Below are 22797 nucleotides of genomic sequence, written 5' to 3' on the forward strand. Positions count from 1 at the left end.
TGTATTTGCAATGTCATAGCATTACGCTATTGATACCTTTACCGATACTTTTGTGTCATTCTTCCAAGGTTCCGTTTGTGGACCCCTAAAAGTGTGTCTGCGCACAACCAGACCTCTCTTCAGGTACGCTAGCAGGTGGTCAGGTGTTTCCCCGAAGGTGTCTAAACGTTGCGACACAGACGCAATGCAGATACATCGAAATGTAAAGGTGTTACCTCTGGTCTGGTGATGTTATAAACGATTCGGGGACAGAACTCTTTGTCTGATGACGTCACATTCAGTCCTGGGAATTATGTGACTGATGACGCATTTGTTTCCCGATTATGCTTTTAATGATATCGCACTAGAAAAACAAACACCGCTGTGGCTCTGCGCAGTAGCATAACCTCGTCAGAAGAACTGAGAGTCATTTATTCGAAAGCAGTGTCTTATGCCTCTGTCACCCGGCATTACTCGAAGGCCTTTCCAGCAAAGGCATCTCTTTTCACCAAGGAGCGAAGCTCAAAGGAGCAGCCACGCTGCTACGCGGTGCAGCCCAAAGGTGAAACAGTCATTGAGACTTAGCACCAGATGCAGCGCGTGAAGAGGCTGAATTGAGTGTTTTACAATTAATTTGGGGAACCCTGTTCATTCGCTGAGCTCAGACAATTTTTTATTCCAACTGCTTCCTTAAAAGAACTGCACAGCCACTCCCATCAGTAGCAGCAGGCTTTGTATATTGCTTTGGCCAACAGGTGCACTCGGTGTTGCGGCAATACATTTAGTTTCTTGAAATGAGGGATAAAATATAAACACCCGTACAAAAAGCAAAGCCAGAAACACCTTTCGTATTTTTCAGATGTTTTCAACCACCATCGGCTGCATCTATTTTTTCATTGCTTTTACTTTTTACGTTGGACGGCACTGCAATCACAGGTTCTCGAAGGCCGCGCCTTTAGACTCCAAAGTTCTCGAACAGGCGTCTCCGCCTTCAAAGCCCTTAGCGGCAAAGGCGCAACATTGTGCCGTGTATCTACACTCCTTAAGCCTTTGGATATAAGGACCTCATTCTCAAAGGTCCTTGCGTTTCCCGTGTGACAGGGGTAATACCATTTCTTCTCAGCGTCTGGCTGCACAAGTTTCTTCAGAGAGCATTTAAAGGGGTTAATAGCGCGTGGTAATCTCCTTCTCGCTATTGGCACTGCAACCGTTCTCTTGATCGACGACGTCTGCGCCCAGACGTGATAACCAAGGACGTGTGCTCGCCTTCGTGAGAGCGACGACGTCCCTGGCCAGAGCGTCCATGCGCTGCAGGAAAAGGCGCTCCTGCTGGGCCAGCAGGCGGCCAACTTCCTCCTTCTGCTGCAGCAGCTGCTGCGACAGGCTGGCCAGCGCCTGGCCCTCGGAGAAGGAGCCCGGTGGCTCGGCCGACAGCTCCCACGGGCTGGCCTCACCGGCCGCCGTCGCGCCGCTGGGATGCCTCCCTCCGCTCGCAGCCAGGCCGTCGCACTTGCGCTGCAGCTCGTCCAGCCGACACAGCAGCTCGTCGCGGAACAGCAGCTGCGAGCAGTGCAGTTGTCGGTTAGTTTCCACCAGTGTATAGCGCCTTGAATCTGCGACCATCGACGAAGGACAGCAGGTGTTCACACACCCATTGCGATCCGGGAGAGAATGGTGGATACCGATGATCGGCGCATTTGCAGACAGCATCAGGTGCAACAGGGCGCAGTAGCGTCAATTCCGCCGCTATGACAAATGAACATGCTTCAATAATGAGAAGACAGGGGAAGGGAAAAGAGGTGCTCATTATGACAGACATGACGGAAAGCAACAGGCACCGAAACCAAGGAGCGTAGGGGACGTCGAGAAAAAACAGCCGTCGCCGTAGCTCAGTTGGTAGAGCACCGGATGCGAAATTTCAAAGTCGTGCATTCGGATCCCACCGGAGGCATGCGGTTGTTTTTTGTTCTGGTTTCGTATCAATTATCTTTACGCCAGAAAATCAAAACGCAATTTCCAAGTAATCAACACCACAATTTAAAAAAAAATCCCCTGTGCTCCTTGTTTTCGGTAATTGGTCTCCGTCATGTATGCTTCAGTAATGGTTTGTCGTGTGGCTCATGCGGTACAGAGGGCAAAACGCTTACCTAGAACACTTGAATGCGCGTTCCGGGCTGCATACGCGATATCTGGCGACAGCATTTGGTTAAAAATGGTCTGCATGTAAGCATGTGCAGTTAAACTCACAGGATTTCATCGTTATTCTTTGCCTTCCTGGTCGCAAAGGCTTTGGGAGCTTCGGAGCACAGAGTTCACTCGTTCTAGACATGTGTTTACTCCTCTGTACAAATTTACTCCCTATTTTTTATACTTATTGCTTGCCTCTGTCTGTACAGTTGCTTGTTAATTTACACGCTTCTACCGAAAAGGCCGTCAGGGGTCACTAAACAAGAGGTTTTCTTGTGTACCATTCATCGGTGATAGACTTCGAGGGTTAAAGGAACACTGAGGAGAAATTGAAGTTGGCTTGTATCGATAGAATACCTGCTCCTGATCACAAGAACGCCCCTCTTACTAAAAAAAACGCTCTTGTAAGGTAGAAAAAAGCAAGAACCAAAATACAGGTATCGCCGCCACAGGCCAATCTCGCAAGTAAAAGCGTGATGACGCCATAGGACAAGAGGCGCCACTTTGGAGGAATTTTCCTTCCTACATCGGGGCCGCGAATCTCCGAGGCTGACAAAGGAAGGTTGCGCGGTTCAATATTGAAGTAAGTTTTGTTTTAAAACCGATAGTGCACTTTTATCACACGAGGAAGACAGACAAAAGACAACCTGAATGTTGGAAGCAAAGAAAACCGATGCTTGGCGGCACCACAGGCGGCCAGGAGAGTTTCGATTTGCTATGGGTCTATGAGCTTTGCGTGCCCCGTGGTTTTGTTTTTGACGCGCCTCAATTTACAGGCGCTGAACAGCAGAGGAACTCCAAGTGCAGCTTCAAGTGCTAGTTAACCTTTGAAGGAGCCTGTTAAGGCTTGTCAGATGATGCCACGGTCGATGAAAAACTATGATGGCACGATGGTCGGTGATCGTACAAGGCAGTTCGCAGTATAAAGAGCGCTTGCGTCTTCGCACGCTCGCCCTGCGAAACATTCGCGGCTGTGCCAGTCAACTTCAAACTATTTACCGGAAATCGTTTATTAGAGACGGGAGACATGGTTCAAGGCAGTTAAGAAAAATGGCTGATGGCCTAGCTCTGTTAGGCCAGGATATACGTAGCGAAAGCGCGGAGACTTCTGCACCGGAAGAGTGCATTCACTAGATGCGCCTTTATGGGTGATGACATCTTGAGTCGTCGAGGCGGAGTGGTAGCGTATCCGCCTCAAACGCAAAAGGCCCTGGTTCGATTCCGAGCATCGGCACAGGATTTTTTCTTTATTCAGTGAGTGGGCAGGGGGTTTCAGTGGCTCCCATAGATGCCGCCACCGAATGCGTTGGTTAGCGGTTAAGCGCAATCTCTGTTAAGGCGCGCCTATACTCCGGCGTAACGCTCGCGCGCGCGCGCGCGCTGCACGGCGACGTCACGTCGGCCAAAGCGAGACCCTCTATAGACCTCCTGCATGTTTGTAAACAAACGAGGTGGCGCTGCAGTCGCTAGCGGGCTCGTGGTAGACAAAAGGTCGGCGACTGGCGTTGCGGATAGGTGTTGAGCGCGGGTTTTAAAAGGCTGTAGGTGCGTTTCCCAGTTTCTGCGAATCATAGCAATGGTTGATGCTTCCAACTTAGTAATTTGTCGAAGTACACGAGCTCGCGCTGGCCACGTTCGGCGTATTCACAGAAATAGTGTGCCTCTGTGTATTGTATATATGGTTAGTAGTAAACATGTAGAAAGCGTTCCTGTCGTTGATTTATACGGTAGGCATTGAATAAAATAAGTTTTGACGCTCTGCACTAGCGCAATGAGTTTACTTCGGGACAGTAGTGAGGGGAAGTGCTGGCGTTGCTTCGTCGGAGCAGACGTGCGCTCATCGTCTGTTGGCATACTTGTCGCGCTGTGCGAAAAGTGGGGACAGCGTCGTGTCTCTTATCTCCTCAGTCTCGCTTAGCGCTGTTTTTAGCCGCATGACCACGCACCAGCCAGGCCGACTTGTCCTGTTGTTAAGCTGGTCGATTTTGTGAAAATTTTTTATTTCTAGAATTATTTTCTTTCCCAGCCCTGGAGTCTTGTTTCACGACGAAAAATTATAGCAAAATATTGAGTACAAATTTATAAATTACGCTTTTTAGATGTGTAGTCAAAAATTGTGAGGTAATTTCTTTGATTTCAGTGCCGCGTTTCTTTGACCAACGCGAAAGCGAAAAGGCCATAAACGAGGGAATAGACTTTAAGGTTCGTTTTCTGACCTCTCACATTTTCTGCGACTGGATCACTCACCTTCGTAATTCGCATGAAAATCAAATGATTCCATTTGTCGCAAACTATTCCTGAGACGTTGAGGAGCGTAATAAATCTCGATTTTTTTTCCTACACGTGCAGTAGTACTGTGTTAGTTATTTTTTGTAAGAAACGTTTTCATGTAACTATTGTTACGTCTCGCCTACGACGCGCGGTATAGCCGGCGCGGATGCAACGGACGCCGCGGCTTCGTTCATCGCGGCCGCAACGCCTCCCGCCAAGCGCGTCCAGGCAGGTTTCAGTGCCACGTGTCGTCGTGCGTGCGTGTGTGTGTGTGTGCATGTTGGTGCCCACGCTTGTCAAAGCGCGGCAGCCGGGGAGAGGAGCTCCCCAACTGGGAGGCGAGGAGGTCTGACCGGCGCCGGCCCGGCGGACGCGCACGTCACGTCTGGACATGTTCAAGCGTCGCCGTATCGGACGCCTCTTCCCAAGCCGTTCCTTCTTGCCCTCGACTCCGTGGGTATAAAACGCCGCTGCCCCGGACGCCGAAAGAGACTTCGATTCCTTCCTTCGAGTAACGTGGTCGCCCTGACCGGCTGCTCTTTTGAGATGCCAGAATAAACAAGTTGTTCTGTTGCCAGTCGACTCATCCTTTGCCGGGACCTTCGGATGTTTCCAGCTTTGCCCCAGGCCGCCAGGCCAACGCTACCCTTGGGGCTTGCAACCCTTTTGCAACAACTGGTTGCCAGCGGTGGGATCGCGACAACGGAGGCCAGCAGCGAAGATATGCGGTCAACTGTATGCTGAGCAGCACAACGACCATCCGGGAGCAGTGCAACGAGCCCTGTGTGATGACTGGTTGCCTGCAGCGGAACGACTGCGCTGAATTCTTGGCTGCGAGGTTTGGTGAGTGCGGGACTTTCTTCTTCTGAGTTTTGCCAGGCTTTTGTTAGTGTCAGAAACAGAGCTGGTAATTGTGGTTGTCGTTGCTGCCGGGTTAGTTTGCGGCAAGACAATAGTAGGCAGTAGAGAAAGCAGCATTCGGAGCAGCCATGGATTTGAAGTCGTTGCGCAAACCGAAATTGCTGGAGCTTGCAAGAGAGTTGGGTCTGGATGTCTCAGACAAACTCAGAAAACCAGAACTGCTAAGGGCTATTCTTGAGTTGGAGGCTGAGGATGACGAGCTGTCGGAATGCCTTGAGACCATTGAGGAGAGGGAGCAAAAAGAGAAAGACGAGCGCGAACGTAAAGAACAAAAAGAGAAAGACGAGCGCGAACGTAAAGAACAAAAAGAGAAAGACGAGCGCGAACGTAAAGAACAAAAAGAAAAAGAGAAAGACGAGCGCGAACGTAAAGAGCAAAAAGAGGAGCGCGAACGTAAAGAGCAAAAAGAGAAAGAAGAGCGCGACCGTCAACACGCTTTGGAAATGAAGCGTCTCGAGGTAGAGATGGAACGCGCTCGTAATGGAAGTCCGGCACACGGTGCAGGAGAACGGGTATCGTTCAAAATGACTGACCTGATGCGGCCGTTTAAGCTTGGAGAGGACATTGGTTTGTTCCTGGTTAACTTTGAGCGAACGTGCGAGAAGCAGGGGTTCTCTCGGGAAACGTGGCCACAGCGCTTGCTCACTTCGTTACCCGGCGAGGCGGCCGACGTAGTCGCTCGCTTGAAGAGAGAGGAGGCAGAGGATTTCGACCAAGTGAAATCGAGTCTGCTAAAAAAGTACAGGCTGTCAGCGGAGGCGTTCCGTCGGAAGTTTCGGGAAAATGAAAAAGGCAGAAATGAGTCATATACAGAGTTTGCCTACAGGCTTATGTCAAACATGCAGGAGTGGCTCAAAGAAGAGAAAGCGTTTGGTGACCACGAGAAAATTCTGCAGTGTTTCGGGCTGGAACAGTTTTATAGTCGGTTACCTGAGAACGTGCGGTACTGGGTCTTGGATAGGCCAGACGTTAGTACAGTGGCTAAAGCCGCCGAGCTAGCCGAGGAGTTTGTGACGCGTCGGGCTCGCGGAGCTAAGGACGGTCAAAAGGGTGAATTTGGCTCCAAGTCTGAGAGGCCGAAGTTCACACCCATGAGAGCAAGGGGGGACACGCGTAGTGCGGATGCGAGTGAAAGCAGTCCGACCGAACGTAAGGAGACGGCGGCAGCCGAAGCCGAACGCAGAAAGCGGTTCGAGGCGAGGCAAGCGCGCGTGTGTTATACGTGCCAGAAGCCGGGTCACTTTTCGGCGCAGTGTCCAGAAACAAAAACAAAAGTCGTGTTTTTGTCATTATGCAGCACTGACGAGAACATGAAGCTTCTCGAGCCTTACATGCGAGACTTCCTCGTGAACGGGAAAGAGTGCCGAGTGCTTCGTGATTCCGCAGCTACAATGGATGTAGTTCACCCCTCTTACGTAGAACCCGATATGTTCACGGGCGAGTGCGCATGGATCAAGCAAGCCGTGGAAGCTCACAGCGTGTGTCTGCCCGTAGCAAAAGTGCTTATTGAAGGACCTTTCGGAGCACTTGAGACGGAGGCCGTAGTGTCATCTAGGCTGCCCCCCCCCCCCCCAGTACCCGTACCTATTTTCGAACAGGTCCGATCACCTCCTGCGCGAGAAGGGGCTTTTGTTTGGTGAGGCAAGCGTTCAGGCCTTAACCAGACCGAGAGTTCGGGAGCTCGCTGCAAAGGCGGTAGTTGCGGGGCCGACATTGTCGAACAATGAAAAAGGGTCGGAGGCGCAGCAAGCTGATATTCAGAGCACGTCCGAACTGAATAAAATTGAGCCTGTAGCGATTAAGGCACCAGGTACTGGAGAGGAAACGCCCGACACGGGAAAGTTAGAAGAGCTGTCTGCAGATTTGCTCATCGCGCCTACGTCCGATGGACTTAATAGGTTGCTAAAAGTCAGCCGGTCGGCTTTGATAGCCGAGCAAAAAAAGGATGGCAGCCTAGAAAACATGCGCTGCAATGTCAAGGAAGGTATCGCCAAGAAAAATGTTCGATTTGTGGAAAGAGGTGGGGTCTTGTACCGGAAGTATCTAGACCGCAGGGGAGTCGAGTTCGATCAGCTGATCGTGCCTCAGTGCTACCGTCAGGATCTGTTGCGCTTGTCGCATGGCGGTTCGTGGTCCGGACACCTAGGAGTTAAAAAGACTAAGGACCGTCTCTTGCAAGAGTACTATTGGCCAGGGTGTTTTCGTGACGTAGAACACTTTGTGAGGACATGTGACACCTGTCAGCGGGTTGGCAAACCAGGGGACAAATCGAAGGCGCCGTTGAAGTTGGTACCTATCATTACGGAGCCTTTTAGACGGCTCGTTATTGATACAGTGGGACCTCTGCCGGTAACAGCCACGGGGTACAGACACATTTTGACTGTGATCTGCCCAGCGACAAAGTTCCCTGAAGCAGTGCCGCTTAAAGAACTCAGCTCAGTTGAGATAGTCAATGCACTACTGTCCATATTTGCGCGAGTTGGTTTTCCTGCGGAAATCCAGTCAGATCAGGGCACAGTGTTTACCAGCGCTTTCACGACAGCCTTTCTCGAAAGGTGTGGGGTAAAGCTGTTACACAGCTCAGTGTACCACCCACAGTCGAATTCCGTTGAGAAGCTCCACTCCGTCATGAAGCGCGTGTTGAGAGCATTGTGTTTTGAGCAACAAAGTGATTGGGAGCTGTGTCTGCCTGGGGTGATGTTTGCATTAAGGACCGCGCCGCATGCGGCTACGGGGTTTTCGCCAGCTGAGCTGGTGTACGGTCGCTCGCTGCGGTCTCCGCTTCGCATGCTTCGAGACTCGTGGGAAGGCAGGGGCGACGACCCAGTCGTGGTCGAGTACGTGCTTAGTCTCCTCGAACGCTTAAGAAGGGCACAGGAGTTGTCAGGTGAAGCAATGGCAAAGGCCCAGCAGAGGGCCAAGGTTTATTATGATCGGACAGCCAGGGCCCGTCGTTTTGAGGTGGGCGATGAGGTAATGGTATTGCGCACATCGCTAAAAAACAAACTCGACGTGCAGTGGGAGGGCCCAGCACGGATTGTTCAAAAACTGTCGGATGTTAACTACGTGGTGAGTCTGCCAGGAAAGCGGAAAGCACAGCAAGTTTACCACTGTAATCTGCTCAAACCCTATAGACAACGGGAAGCAGTGGTGTGTATGCTGGTAAACGTTCCCGAAGAGCTTCCGGTCGAGCTTCCGGGACTAGGCTCAGTGACGAACAGGGAAGACACTGATCAGGTCATTAGTGACTTACTCAGTAAAGCACCGCTGTCGCCTGAGCAGAAAACCGAACTACACCAACTCTTACAAGAGTTTCAAGGTCAGTTCTCTGAGAGGCCTGGTAGGACTTCTGTCCTTACTCATGATATAGAACTTACCTCCCCAGAGCCAGTACGATCCAAGGCGTACCGGGTGTCACCCCGCCAGCGCGATATTATGGAGGCTGAGGTAAAGAAAATGCTACAGCTCGGTGTTATTGAGGCGGGTGAGAGTGATTATACCTCCCCTTTGATTTTAGTTGAGGTACCGGGCAAGGAACCTTGTCCTTGCGTCGACTACCGCAGGCTTAATTCCATTACTAAGTCTCAAATTTATCCGATCCCTAACATCGAGGAGCGCCTTGAGAAAGTTAGTAGCGCTCAGTTTATTTCCACCCTAGATCTTGTCAGGGGTTATTGGCAGGTTCCACTTACAGAAGAGGCTAGTAGGTATGCGGCGTTCATTTCACCAATGGGAACATTCCGTCCTAAAGTTTTGAGTTTTGGTTTGAAGAACGCGCCATACTGCTTTTCAAGCCTCATGGACAAAGTGTTGCGGGGACAGGAAGAATTCGCTTTACCGTATTTAGACGACGTAGCGATATTCTCCGCCTCCTGGTCTGAGCATATGGCACACTTGCGGGCAGTGCTAACCCGCCTGCGCGAAGCGGGCTTGACAGTCAAGGCTCCCAAGTGCCAATTAGCACAGGCCGAGGTTGTCTACCTCGGTCACGTGATTGGACAGGGTCGTCGCCGCCCCTCTGAAATAAAGGTGGCCGCTGTGCGAGACTTCCCGCAACCGCGCACGAAGACCGATATTCGGTCGTTCTTAGGTGTCGCCGGCTACTATCAGAGGTACATCCCCAGGTACTCCGATATCGCTGCTCCCCTGACGGATGCTCTAAGAAAAACAGAGCCCCAAACAGTCGTCTGGAGCGAGACAAAGGAAAGAGCTTTTAGCGCCTTAAAGAGCGCCCTAACAAGCCAGCCTGTGCTACGATCGCCAGACTACACAAAATGGTTCGTTGTTCAGTGCGATGCTAGTGAGCGAGGCATGGGCGTTGTACTGTGCCAAAGGGACAATGGAGAAGTGGAACACCCCGTCCTGTATGCTAGTCGTAAGCTGACCTGTCGTGAGCAGGCGTCCAGCGCCACCGAGAAAGAGTGTGCGTGTCTCGTGTGGGCCGTTCAGAAATTGTCATGCTACCTAGCCGGCTCGAGGTTTATCATTGAGACGGATCACTGCCCTCTCCAATGGCTGCAGACCATATCTACCAAAAATGGCCGCCTCCTGCGCTGGAGCCTCGCTTTGCAACAATATTCCTTTGAGGTGCGTTACAAAAAGGGGAGTCTCAACGGTAACGCCGATGGCTTAAGTCGAAGCCCCTAACGTAGGAATCCGCCTCAAAGTTGTTGGTTACTGATGTTTTCTTCCTGAGGCAGGATTTTTAACATATTGCTTTTGTTTAGTGTTTCAAAGTGATTATGTGCTTTCTAGTGCAATTTTCCAATTTGTGGACGCGTTCTGAGTGCTGCTTGACTACTGTAAGGAACTAGGCAGTAGTATAAAAGGGGAAAGAGCCTGGCAGAGCTTAGTGAGGGTTGTCTCGTGCTTGCTGACTGAGCGGTTGCGTTTCGGCGTAGTTCTAACGCTTGCTGGGAACGAGCACAAAAATGGCAACTCTCCCGAAGTGACTTTGCAGTGTCCTATGTGATCCTGAACCCGAGAACGAGGCCTTCTCTGTGCGCTGCGCTCAAGCAACGTCGAGGGACGATCGGTTTCGATTACGAGCATCATCGAGCGACATCCCTCTGGACAGCGGATGCAGTCCCCTGACCATCGGGATCTCCTTCTCCCGGTGGGGCGGTCTGCTACGTCTCGCCTACGACGCGCGGTATAGCCGGCGCGGATGCAACGGACGCCGCGGCTTCGTTCATCGCGGCCGCAACGCCTCCCGCCAAGCGCGTCCAGGCAGGTTTCAGTGCCACGTGTCGTCGTGCGTGCGTGTGTGTGTGTGTGCATGTTGGTGCCCACGCTTGTCAAAGCGCGGCAGCCGGGGAGAGGAGCTCCCCAACTGGGAGGCGAGGAGGTCTGACCGGCGCCGGCCCGGCGGAATCGCACGTCACGTCTGGACATGTTCAAGCGTCGCCGTATCGGACGCCTCTTCCCAAGCCGTTCTTTCTTGCCCTCGACTCCGTGGGTATAAAACGCCGCTGCCCCGGACGCCGAGAGAGACTTCGATTCCTTCCTTCGAGTAACGTGGTCGCCCTGACCGGCTGCTCTTTTGAGATGCCAGAATAAACAAGTTGTTCTGTTGCCAGTCGACTCATCCTTTGCCGGGACCTTCGGATGTTTCCAGCTTTGCCCCAGGCCGCCAGGCCAACGCTACCCTTGGGGCTTGCAACCCTTTTGCAACACTATGCATGCATAAGTACTGATCATCTAGAAATAGAACTAATCGCGTCATCATACAGAACCGGGCTTTGTATACATGCTGGCATAAAAAAAACTGCGCACTATCTACTCAATTATTTAAGACCTTGGGGTGACTTTACGAGGGTGTTAATTATAATTACCCAGAACTGCACCAGGTACAGCTATAAATAATAGGAATTACTGAAACTAGCGTAGGAATTTCATATTTGCACCAAGTTTAGTTACATACCGTATGTATAAATAACGAAAGCACTTTTCATTCCGCGTCCCCTCTCAATCTCTCCACGTGTCTGTTAGTAGCACGCCTGCGGCTTCTTCTTTCCAAAGAAGCTTCGCGATCATGTACTATCTCATGAAACATGACACATGCATGATGCAATTAAAAAGCATATGGCGTTTGGCACACTTAAGGTACGCTATTCTAAGCACACCAATGCGACCGCGCAAGATTGACACAACTTACCAGACCCGGCCGCGGCGGTAGAATTTCGATGGAGGCGAAATTCTAGAGGCCCGTGTGCTGTGCGATGTCAGTGCGGATAAAAGAACCCCAGGTGCTCGAAATTTCCGGAGCCCTTCGCTACGGCGTCCCTCATAGCCTGAGTCGCTTTGGGACGTTAAATTCCCCATAAACCGATAAAACCGATAAACAACTTACCAGACTTCTTTCTACTCGAATCAAATAATTACATCGTCATATCAAGAGACAGTTTCAAGTAAATATTAAATGCCATAAAACGCGCCATTAAAACATGATGTGCCATTAACAAAAGAACATTCCTTAAGGGGCGAGCGAACCTGCCGGCGCCCTGTGCACTCCGGCTTAAGGTGATAAGTACGTATGCAGCTACATATGTCTTTTTTTTCTTGAGCAATTATCAGCCTGCTATCCTGATGTTCAGGTGAATGAACGCAGTAACTGGCATGCTACTAAGTGCATTGAGCGGCAGTGCCTATCGACTCCCAGACTTCGCGCTTTACTACCGTGGCCCATTGCCTGTTAGCCAGTTTCTAATGCGGCATTTATGTGCGAGAAACCTATCAAGGCTAATTAAATTTTTTATGCTACTACACGGATCCAGTAGTGACGCAGCTGGTCAATACATGCTGATTCTGCAGTGCAGAGGCTTGAAGCAGCCGCCGGTAGTTGCGGTAGCTGCGGTAGGCACGGGCAAGCGGAACCTGTTTTGCCTACCATGCGAAAGTCGCTGCAAGCATCAGTGCCACTGCGCTTGACCGCCGACGCGTTCGGCGGCTTCGGCGCACTCTGACCGCACTGGCGGAGACTTGGAGCATGTCTCTATTTCGCGCCGAGTGCGCCAGCCGCCGCCGGCCCGGCCAGACCGATTCGGCTCCGCGGCGAGGTGCGCGTTGTGACGTCATTCAATAGCTTCGGCAGTTGGGCGGAGCTGTTCTTTTTGAGCTCTCGGCTAATTTAATCCATTCACAGTACACATCTGAAGGTACATGCATGTGGGCGAGAGAGCCCGATCCAGTGGACCCCGTACCTCCGGAAATGCGCGGAACCCGTTGAAGTATCGTGCGTCGGCTTTAGTTTCAAGCCGCCAACTTTAAACGCGAGCGCCCTAGAGCACCCATTCGCTTTTTGTGGCAAAAAAAAAACAAATAAATAACCTGGCCCTTTTAACCGTGGGAGACCTGGACGCCTCCTGCTGCACTGTGCAACCGCGCCGTTCAAGGAATCACAATCCGTTTGCCCCAAAGCCCCGGCCAGCCCCTCGCGACTCTCCGCTCTGGGGTTATGATATTTAATTTGCAACGGCTGCTCACAGCGGAAGGGGGAAACGACCCGCCAGCGCCTAACCTAACCGTGCTCCCTCAAAAGCATCGCACGTTCCGTGGGGCTGAGGTCGCTGAAATGCAGGCTGCAGTTTTTGCGAGAACTTCGTCGTCGGGTTCGGGAACGGGATCCATCGTAACGCTGGCAAGACGCCGGTGCAAACGTAAACGAAGCGATGGTAGCGACCCCCGATTGATGCCTTCAACGTGCGGCGGCGGTAGCTTTCATTTCGGCTGCTGCTAGACCGCACCGCTAGCCGCCAGAAATCCCGGAGTCTGCGTTTACGTCACGTTTCACGTCACTCCGTCCTATGACGTAATAAGAGTTCCCCGTGACGTCATAAGAGTTCTCGAGTTTGAATCGGAGAGGCGGGAAAAACTTTTTCAACTTCGAATCCAAATTTCATTGAAATAAATGCATCTTTCGCTCCCGGACAAGCGGCAACAAAGCAATGAAATGCCGAACTATCAGATGTCGCTAACAAAAAAAATTTCATAGGGTTCTCCTCAGTGTCCCTTTAAGCACCAAAGTGCTGCATGGCATCTGCGGGCAGGCTGTACCTGTCTATAGCAGTTTAGCCGACATACGATGTGAGATACGTGGCAAAGAAGTCGTGCCTCCTCACATGTCCGTCAATTCCCCGAGGAAAGAGGACAGGCATAGAAGACCTGGGCCTGTATCTGCAATGACCCCTTCCTTTTCCATTGCATACGGCCGTGACGTAAATGTGACTCAAGCAACAGCAGGCAGGAAAGAGAGCGACTAATCACAGAGTGTGTCAAACGGTTTAGGGGAATCCCCTAAGGGGGAGTAGATTTCTAATAAGGAAGTAATTACTCATATTGCTGCCATGTAATTATTTGATGCAAGTGGCATGGGTGTTATTTTATCTCTCTCAGTTTAGCACTGCTGATTCTTTAATGCGTTAAACTCTACTGCAAGCTTTATGTTAAGAATGTTTAGTTGTTATTAGAGCTCGAATTTTTTAGAGTTCTAATAACTTCTCCGGAGCAGTCGCTTTTCAACCTGGCTTTAATCAAGCTTCCAGACAGGCTAAGCGCCATTGAAAACATCCGTCATGCCCTGTAAGCAGAACATGTTACCATCTGGCCTAACCGAGGCTCGGAAGAGCAAATAGAAGATTTTCAAACAGCAGCTGACATGGTGGAGGAGGGGGCAAGGCAAGCCGGCCTCGACTTTTCTCAACTCAAACCAGAACTCATCGTCGTTCGACGGAGAAAAAACACCCAAGACACGATGCCAATTGATATTAAGATTCAAGGCAAACACATCGAAGTGGAGCACATACCGATTTTAGGACTCCATATCTCCACCTCCCCCAGTAACATTGTAGCCCTGAGGAGACACGAAAGCTCAGTACATGAGGCGCCGCGCATGATCAGGCAAATCGCCAACATGAGACAAGGCATGAAGAAGCACAACCTTATAGAAACAAGAAAATTCAAACAGCGCTAGACAACTGAACCAGAAAGAAAAAGAGACAAACACGGCGCTGAAGCGCCGTGTTTCTGTAAGCGCCGCGTTTACAGAAACACGGCGCTTACAGAAACTCCTTCAAGGTGCAGAATTACATACGCCTTCCCGTACCTTGATCTCAAGTAGGCAGAACAAAAATTGATGCCCTAATCTGGTGCTTATATGAAACAGCGGTGAGCGTCCCTAGATTAATAACGAACGAAAAACTCCTTGTCCTGGGAGCATCATTTCTGAACTCAAGAAGCCCACCAACCACACAAACGGCTCAACTCTCCAACACCCTACAGGCGAAAATGATCATGGATAGACTGGGAATCTAGGAGGAACATATAGCGTACCATGCAGGCTTCGTTTCTAGTCATATCCTAAAAAATATCCGAAATAAAAACTCTACACGATAACATGAACTAGCGAACTCAACAGGGCCGGCGGGAGGCAAAAGCCAGAGGTATTCATCGACATTTGCAATGCTCCAAGACGTCATCGACGTCGATGTAGCGAACTACCAAGACAGACCCGACAGATCTGCTATCTGCGGGGTGTCCTGTCCTCAAGACTGTGACCCAGTCACCTCACTAATGGTCGCTACGGCATACACCAAAAGCGCGGAAACCGCGTAAGAAGCCGCAATTGCAGCTGTCATTGCCTTTACGGACGCTATAACCAATGTTAGCGGTTCCAAATACGTCATCACCAATATTGCCAAGAGCCGCTTCTAACTCACGGCCAGAAATATTCTGGAAAATGTTGACGAAACATCCTCCTTCGAGACACTGACCTGGTATGGGTCCCGGCGCCATCGCCGGAAATCCTGGAAACAAGGCCGCCCACGCACAAGCTCGAATTAGAGCCGGCCGAGTAGTGATCAGTGCGCACCCGGAGGCACCCGGCGAAGTTCTAATCTCCTACCGCGACCACACCGCCCATTTCAACCTCGGACGAAAGCTGTTGCCGCCGTCGAACCACTGCCTCTCGAGGGAACAGCAGGTGGCATAGAGAAGAGTTCAGTCCGAACCCTTCCCAACCCAAATGTGTACTCGCGCATATTTAGTCAAATATATAGCCCAAACTGCCACTTCTGCGACAAAAATCTACTTTAGATCTCTTAATCTTGGACTGTAAAACGCATCCTCCACCCTCAGATCTCATGGCTGCCTCCTCACCTGACGCGTGGCTTTCAGTAAAGGCCAGCGACAACCAAAACACTCAAGTGAAGGCCGTCAAATAGGCCTATGCGGTCCGAGATCTGCATGGCCTGGATATCAATTACTGACCATGCACCACTCTACTCTTTCGTTGAATAATGTTTTTACTCACTCATTCACTCACTCTCCTCAAGTATTGCCTACTCTATCACAGTTACTGCGAGTTTCCTTCCCTGATAACTGTCACCACCCACCTTGTCCTCAGTATGCTCGGTGCCGTCGTCCCCGGGCTGCTGCTGCTGGAGGAGCAGCAAGCCCCTGAGCTCCTGCAGCCCGCGTTGTAGCTCGGCCGTGGAGGGCAGGCTTGTGCCGGTGGCCACTCGCTGCCACTGCGCAAGCAGCGCGTCCTCGGTGGGCGCCGGCTTGTCAGGGTGGCGCCGAACCACGTGCGCTTGCAGGTACGGTAGGCTGACGAACACCTTGCGGCAGTACGGGCACGGCTGCGCGAGATGGCCCGAGACAGGAGCGTGAGCTACGCTGAAACAACGCGATAAGAGCGGGGTGTGTAAAACGCGAAGTGGCGTGCAAAGTCGCGGGCACTCACTACCTGAAAACTCGTAACCTGCTTGCAAACAAAAAAATGGCCCAATGGATCCTGAAATGAAACTAATTGTCATTCCATTGAGGACGGTGGATGGAGGGTACATAAGCGTACTTTTTTGTTAGAGGTAAAATGGTAGGTTGAGAAACGCTTCATTTACATAGAGATTTATTTTGAGCCGACGTTTCGGACAGAGCCGGACCTTTTTTAAGACCACTTCCCTAGAATAAAGTTGTTCAGAGGAAAAAACAGCCGGCGCCTCCAGCGTCGCCGGGCCGCGCGTGCGTGTAGGGAGTACATAGGCGTACGCAACTGCACCGGTGGGCGCGAGCCGGTCCGAGCGCAGCATCTCCAGCTGCTGGTTCTCGATGATGCGCCGGCGCTTGCGGTTCTCGCGCTGCAGCTCGCGGATGGTCTCCTGGTCGCAGATGCGGAACTTGCGCTCTTCCTCCAGCGCCTCTGTGGCCTCCGCCAGCTGCTCCTCGGTGTCGGCCAGGGACTGGAGCAGCAACTCCTGCGAGTGCTGCGCGCCCCAAATACAGATGAGATCAAGCCCTTGCAGGGGGACCTCACAGGAAGCCCGTTAGCTTATGATCGGAGTTGCCATATGCGCTTTTGAGCATGGTAAATCACCGCTTTCAATGAGTAGACTGCTCCACCGTGTACACTTCTGCCAATTTCCGTGGGCCCGTAGCCCCCACAGACGGAGCCCATACGTAGGGTCTCCTTCACATCATAAGGGCACTCTATCGCGTTATGGCGAAATATTGCGGCCAGTGTTGGGGGGGAGGGGGGGGGGGGTTAGTGTCCGCACTAACCAGCACAACTGCTTGAGCCACTCTTCAAGATAGTGGTGGGGTCGGTTTACATCTAATGACGTAGGCTGTGGCCTTGGCATGCGGGATGATGCTCCCGGAGTCGCAAGCGAAAGGAAAACGAATGAGTCCTGCATACTGTGTTCGCGAAACTTAATATCTTTTTAGCCGCACTTTTTGCTTATAACGCTCTGTGCGGAAAACACTTGCGGCTTATGAATATTTTGAACCAGCTAGGAAGCTAGTAGCTGAAGAGTACGTCTCCATTTGTAAAAATATTTGTTTGTCTTCACTTCGCCCTTCTGACAGTCTGGAGGCATTTAATATGTTGCATCAGAAGATTCGAAGTTAGGGAAACGAAAAAAAAAGAAGTAAAGATTGCACTTTTCATTTTTCCGCAAAAGTTGCGTGTTTATGAATCATTATTTCGAGACGTCGCTCTCGCGACGTTTCCTGTGATACGGAAAAGGGTTTTTTTCCGGTCGCTTGAAAATGAGAACACTCGAAAGTCAGTGAAGGTAGTTGGTACGTTTTTTTTTATACCCCTGGAAAGCAGCGCAGGGACAAAGGACATACTTGATATGCAGTTCAGTAGAGCAAGCTGCCGGTCTAGTTGGTGATGCATGTTGTAAACTAGGAAGCACAAAATACCTGACGAGGGACAGAGTAAAGGGAAACAAAGACAGGTTCACGAGCACATACTTGATTCGCATCGCCAGTGTTTTCAACTTGCTCCGGCCGTTGTACGTGCGCTGTTTTTGGTGAAGCAAGGTTCCTCGAGGTATATGTGGAAAGTTTCGCAGGGCCACCTAATTCCACTGTGTGTTCGCAATGCGATAGCATCTGTAGCTTGTACCGGAAGTAAGGGCTCTTTTGGTCTAGTAGAGTCACATGCTAAGCTCCAGCCAATGAGAATGCTGCTGTCCGGCAGCATCGCTTCCTTCCCGGCAATGATACTGCTTCGGTCTAGTGACGTCACTTCTCTCCAGGCAATGGGCGAATTTTATGAACAACGACATATTTTGGCCCCATGGGAGAAAGTGGCAGGCAGCGAAAAACAGCCTCATGAGATTCTCTATCTGCAATAAGTCCTGCCCAGTGAAGCATTCTAAAAGTTTTCGGTACAGCATTGAAGGCGCAACCTCGGTGAATCTAAACTGAATGTACTGAGGATGTTGAACTCTTCAAGTGCAAATAGTCCTATAGGTGTTTATCTGCCTTTAGTTTTGGACGTCGAAACGTTCCAGCTGTGTTTGGCTGCTCACTAAGTGGTAATGTTCTCCGCTGGCGCGAATCACGACTCAGTGAACACTGAATATGAATATTTTCAAGCCTAACGGTAATTTCGAAATATGCAGTGGTTTGGCAGTTCAGGCACTAATCTGACTGGCTAAGCATAGAACACGGTTGCAAGAGCAAGGTATTTAATCCTCTTCAACTTGTCATCCGAAATAGGTGCATTTAGGGAAGCACCCTATTCTCTTCGTCTTAGTACTGACCCTTCCGACCAGTGCCAGTGGTCCTCACTCCGTTCCCAATCAACATTAGTAAAAGTATATACATCTTTCTTTCTTATTTAGAACAATATCCTTTTTTAAGGCCAAAAAGAGCCCAAGCTGTCTTTTAATTCCTTAGTCACACGCCTAATAGAAAAGAACCTGTATTTAAGGTTCCTTCTCCGCGCATTATGCTCTGTCACATCTGGCGTTCGCCTGAAAAATTCGGACCTTATGACATAAAAAAGATAAGCAGCACATCCTGGCTTTCGGGCTTTTGGTGCCATTTGCTCTGTCGTGTTTCCTGTTTTCTTGCTGTCATAAACTCGGGTTTATTGTGCCGTTGTGTCGAAGCACCATTTTTGCGATTGCGTCAGTGGTCGTTTCAGCGCAGAAATAACTCGCGTGACGGCAAAAGGCATCAGCGCTCAAAGCACAGCGCGCTATCATGAAAGCGCTTTTAGGGAGGAAAGTCAAAGCAAAGCGGCATTTTATAGGCAGGGAGAGCTAAAAGATATGAGATTTTTTGTTTATTTTTCAGTGAAAGAACGATGGCAGCAGAATACAAAAGCACTTTCGGTCACAAAATACTGCAAAATTTTCTGTAGTATTGCGGGGTCGCCTATTATCGCGGTGGAACTGGCTCTGTTACAACAGCAGGTAATTTTGCTATACTACAGAAGGGGCATTCGCCAAACGAATTTTGACACAGAAAAAATTTCTTTGGTTACAACAAGGCCAGGTCCTAAAATAATACAGAAACATCTGTTGCAACGATAAAAAATTTTCAAGTGCGTTTTTCGATAGGGATGCAGCACTAAATAGTGCTCATGAAACGAAACAGCCAGTGAGGCTTTTTTCGCGCTGTTATATGGACCTGGGCGCTTTTCTGTGCACTTTACTGAGTCATACGTGTGATGCTGTACACACGTTTGTCAGACGTCAGTGAACCAGTCTTTATACTAAGTTGCTTTTAGATTGAACCCTACTTCAGCTCGCGTGCAGTCGCTATAACTGCAAGCAAATCTGTTTAAAAAACATGTAATGCAATAAGACGCTGCCAACGAAATCTTTCAGGGCCTTGAGCGCCAGTTGCCCTCAATTGTTAATCCTTGCATCTCACTAGGCTAGTGTTTCAGGAATAAGAGGACATGATGTTTTAGAGTTTAACTAAAATGCAATGTATTCGCTGTCATCTCTAGTGCCTGCCCATGAAAGCTGAAACTGTTGTAAGGCATTTTAGTACAAGCCGCACTTGTCAATTCTTTCTCTCAACCTGTGTTACCGCGTTAAGCCTCGCCTATTAGTTTAAGTCGAACACTTCTCAAGATAGACACGGTGCCCCAAAGAACGAAGTGGCATTATGCACCTACTTGGAGGATCATAAAGCCCTCCTTCTGCCGCGGAAAGGCTTACCGGAAGAGAACGACCCCGTTAGCTTGACATGTTGCCAAGCAGAGCTCACCGTGAGGTACTCTATGCACAGTTGAGCCAGCTTGAATAACTTGACGAAGTTGGTGTCCACTGATGTTCCTTCCTGCAAACACATCATAACATTAGAATGCAACAGCGGAAGCAGCCAAAGCAGCAGAAGGACGCGCCAGTGCAAGACACACTGTCAAACTCAAAATAACCACCGGAAGTGTAGGAGAGTGCAGACGAGTGCGAAGTGTCCTAATGTTTTAAGAACACCGCTTCAATGGCAAGAAGCGTAGGACAAGAAAACTGCGCACCTTGTTCTATTTCTTGCGCCAATAGTGGTGTTGCGGAATTTCTGCGGAACAGCGGCATTGCCAGTTGTCTTCGTCATTCAACTACTGCGTAACCATTCATCCCCGTTACCTCCTGCGCTGAACCAGTGTTGTCCATTTGGCCCTGAGTAGCATTGGACTTAAGGGCCAAAGAGTATAACCATGTGGCGCCCTCACTGAGACGAGGGTTCGCTTGAGACACCGCCGCCACTATTTCCCCACGGCGGAGGGAGAAATCTCTGCCTGTTTATATCATTTTATGAGTCCCGCGACACTTCCGACCTCTCCTCGACAGCGACCGCGCACTTTTCATGAGCAGCACATCCCTTTTCCCACAAGCCCCCCCCCCCCCCTCCTCCCTGAGAACTCAGCGAAAGAGGGGGCTCTAAGACGTTGGCTAATGGCTTGAATCTTCGTCATCACCGCGTTCAACAAGCTTGACACCTGATAGCCATGTAGGCCACCGCGGTGGGTGAGTGGTTATGGCGCTCGGCTGCTGGCCCGAAAGACGCGGGTTCGATCCCGGCCGCGGTGGTCGAATTTCGATGGAGGCGAAATTCTAGAGGCCCGTGTGCTGTGCGATGCCAGTGCACGTTAAAGAACACCAGGTGGTCGAAATTTCCGGAGCCCTTCACTACGGCGTTTCTCATAACGTGAGTCGCTTTGGGACGTTAAACCCCCATAAACCAAACCAAACCAAACCATAGGCATATAGAACTCTCAATGGTCAATAAACAACCTATGTATCAAAACATGAACTTTCCTTGCATGTGTCTATAGTCTGAAATTATCAGCAGACGTACAGTCATGGACAAATTTTTGCGAGATGCGCATTTGAGGGAAAACTTTTTTTTACGCTGTCAAGCATAAGAGGTCATTGAAATCTACAGAAGAATCAGGAAACATGCCTGCTGCATCCGCTATAATGAATGCCAGCTTACCTGCTAGCGAAACAACATGCTAATAATTTTATGCACACAAATGCACATCGCGCAAACTTTGCAACAAATGCACATCGCGCAAATCTTTAACTGTACTTGCCTAAAATCTGCAGATGGGTGATAAAATTAAAGTTATTCGATCGGCTAAAAAACGCGCACTACGACTGATTTTAGAAACAGGTAAAAAAACCTGCGAAGCAAAAGCCTCATAGTAACTGTACCAACACTAAATGTCAATATATCTGTAGATGATAAGCCAGGCTTTCGTAAAGGTTACTCGACAATAAACCATATTCGCACTGCCTATCAAGTGATAAAGAAACGCGCACAGTATTACCAACCCCTATATACATAGCTTTTATAGATTATGACAAAGCATTTTACCCAGCAGAAACCTCAGCAGTCATTGCGTAATGAGGGTGCAGAAGAGCCTTATGCAAAAATACTGGAACACATCTATAACAGCTGTACAGCGAATATATTCCTTCATAAAGTAAGCAATAAAATTGCAATAAGAATGGGTGTCAGGCAGGGAGATACGATCTCGCCAATGCTATTTACCGCCTGTTTACAAGAGGTATTTAGAGGTGGATTCGAAACAGTTGAGGATAAGAATTAATGGCGAATACCTTAGTAATCTTAGATTCGCAGATCACTCTGCCTTGCTAGGTCACTCAGGGGATGAACTGCATACCATGATCAATGGCATCAATATGCAGAGCAGAACGGAGGATCTAACAACTAACATGCAGAAAACCAAAGCGATGTTCAACACTCTCGCAATAAAACAGCGGTTTATGATTAAAAGCGAGGCATTGGAAATGGTAAGGGAGTGCGCCTACTTAAGGCAGGTAGTTACCGCAGATCCGTATCACGAGGGGTAAATAACTAGAAACTAAGCATGGGGTGGAGCCATAGGTGACTGCGGGGGGAGGGGAGGGCTGGAGAGCTAGAGCCCCCCCTCGGAGAATGAGCGATGGGGTGAGCATGTCTTCTGCTAAGGATTGGCACATTCACACGGGCGCCGGAGATTCGCCGAGAGCTATGTCGCTGTTTCCGGCCGCACGCTTCAAGGCAGCAACGCCGAAGTACACTGGAGCGAAAAAACACACGCAGCAAAGTAAAATAAACAAACTCGTCCCATCAGTCACGTTACATCAGCGCCCACGTGTCGTTCGTCACTTGTTGATCGCAAGCACCAACTTCGCGTGAGTCACTGTCACACAAACACTTTTTTTATTCGATTATGCCACCTACGTTAAATGACTAGAACCACCTTCCTGTAGACACTGTAAATAAGCGACATTTTCCTCGCCAGTCACTGCCTACATTTTTGTTTCGTGATTCGATTTAGTTTTCTTCACAAGTAGCCCAATTTATTCTTATTTCTTGCATAAACAATTTTGCTCAGGTTTGCATGGTGTCCTAGTTTATTGGTCGAAAATTTGTACTACTTACATTACGCTATGATCAGCTTTGCTATTGTTTGTATTATGTGCTAGTTCACTGCACGTGAATTTTGTATCGTATTGAGTTTATTCACTAAAATTCCCGCTGTTTGTTTTTTCACGATTTATGTAAACCAAGTCCCCTCTATGATGCTTCGGCGACTGGAGGTATAGAAAATATATAAACAAAAACCTAAAGTTGGCCAAAAGAGCAAAGCCCGTGAGCGCGGCACTACACCGCTTCGCCATT

The 22797-nt window shown here is 49.8% G+C and overlaps 1 protein-coding gene across 1 annotated transcript in view; it reads right to left on the reverse strand.

The window, feature by feature from the left end:
• The window catches only part of DZIP1 (DAZ interacting zinc finger protein 1), a 78202-nt gene that overhangs the window by 36235 nt on the left and 19170 nt on the right, over positions 1-22797 (reverse strand). The window contains exons 4-7 of the mRNA XM_077651657.1: positions 19873-19944; positions 16410-16619; positions 15750-15995; positions 1246-1539 (exon numbers count right to left, since the gene is read on the reverse strand). Of these exons, the coding sequence (XP_077507783.1) occupies positions 1246-1539; positions 15750-15995; positions 16410-16619; positions 19873-19944 (822 nt within the window). The remainder of the gene's footprint in view (positions 1-1245; positions 1540-15749; positions 15996-16409; positions 16620-19872; positions 19945-22797) is intronic.

Source organism: Amblyomma americanum, chromosome 2 (assembly GCF_052857255.1).
Source record: "Amblyomma americanum isolate KBUSLIRL-KWMA chromosome 2, ASM5285725v1, whole genome shotgun sequence".
Lineage (NCBI taxonomy): Eukaryota > Metazoa > Arthropoda > Arachnida > Ixodida > Ixodidae > Amblyomma > Amblyomma americanum.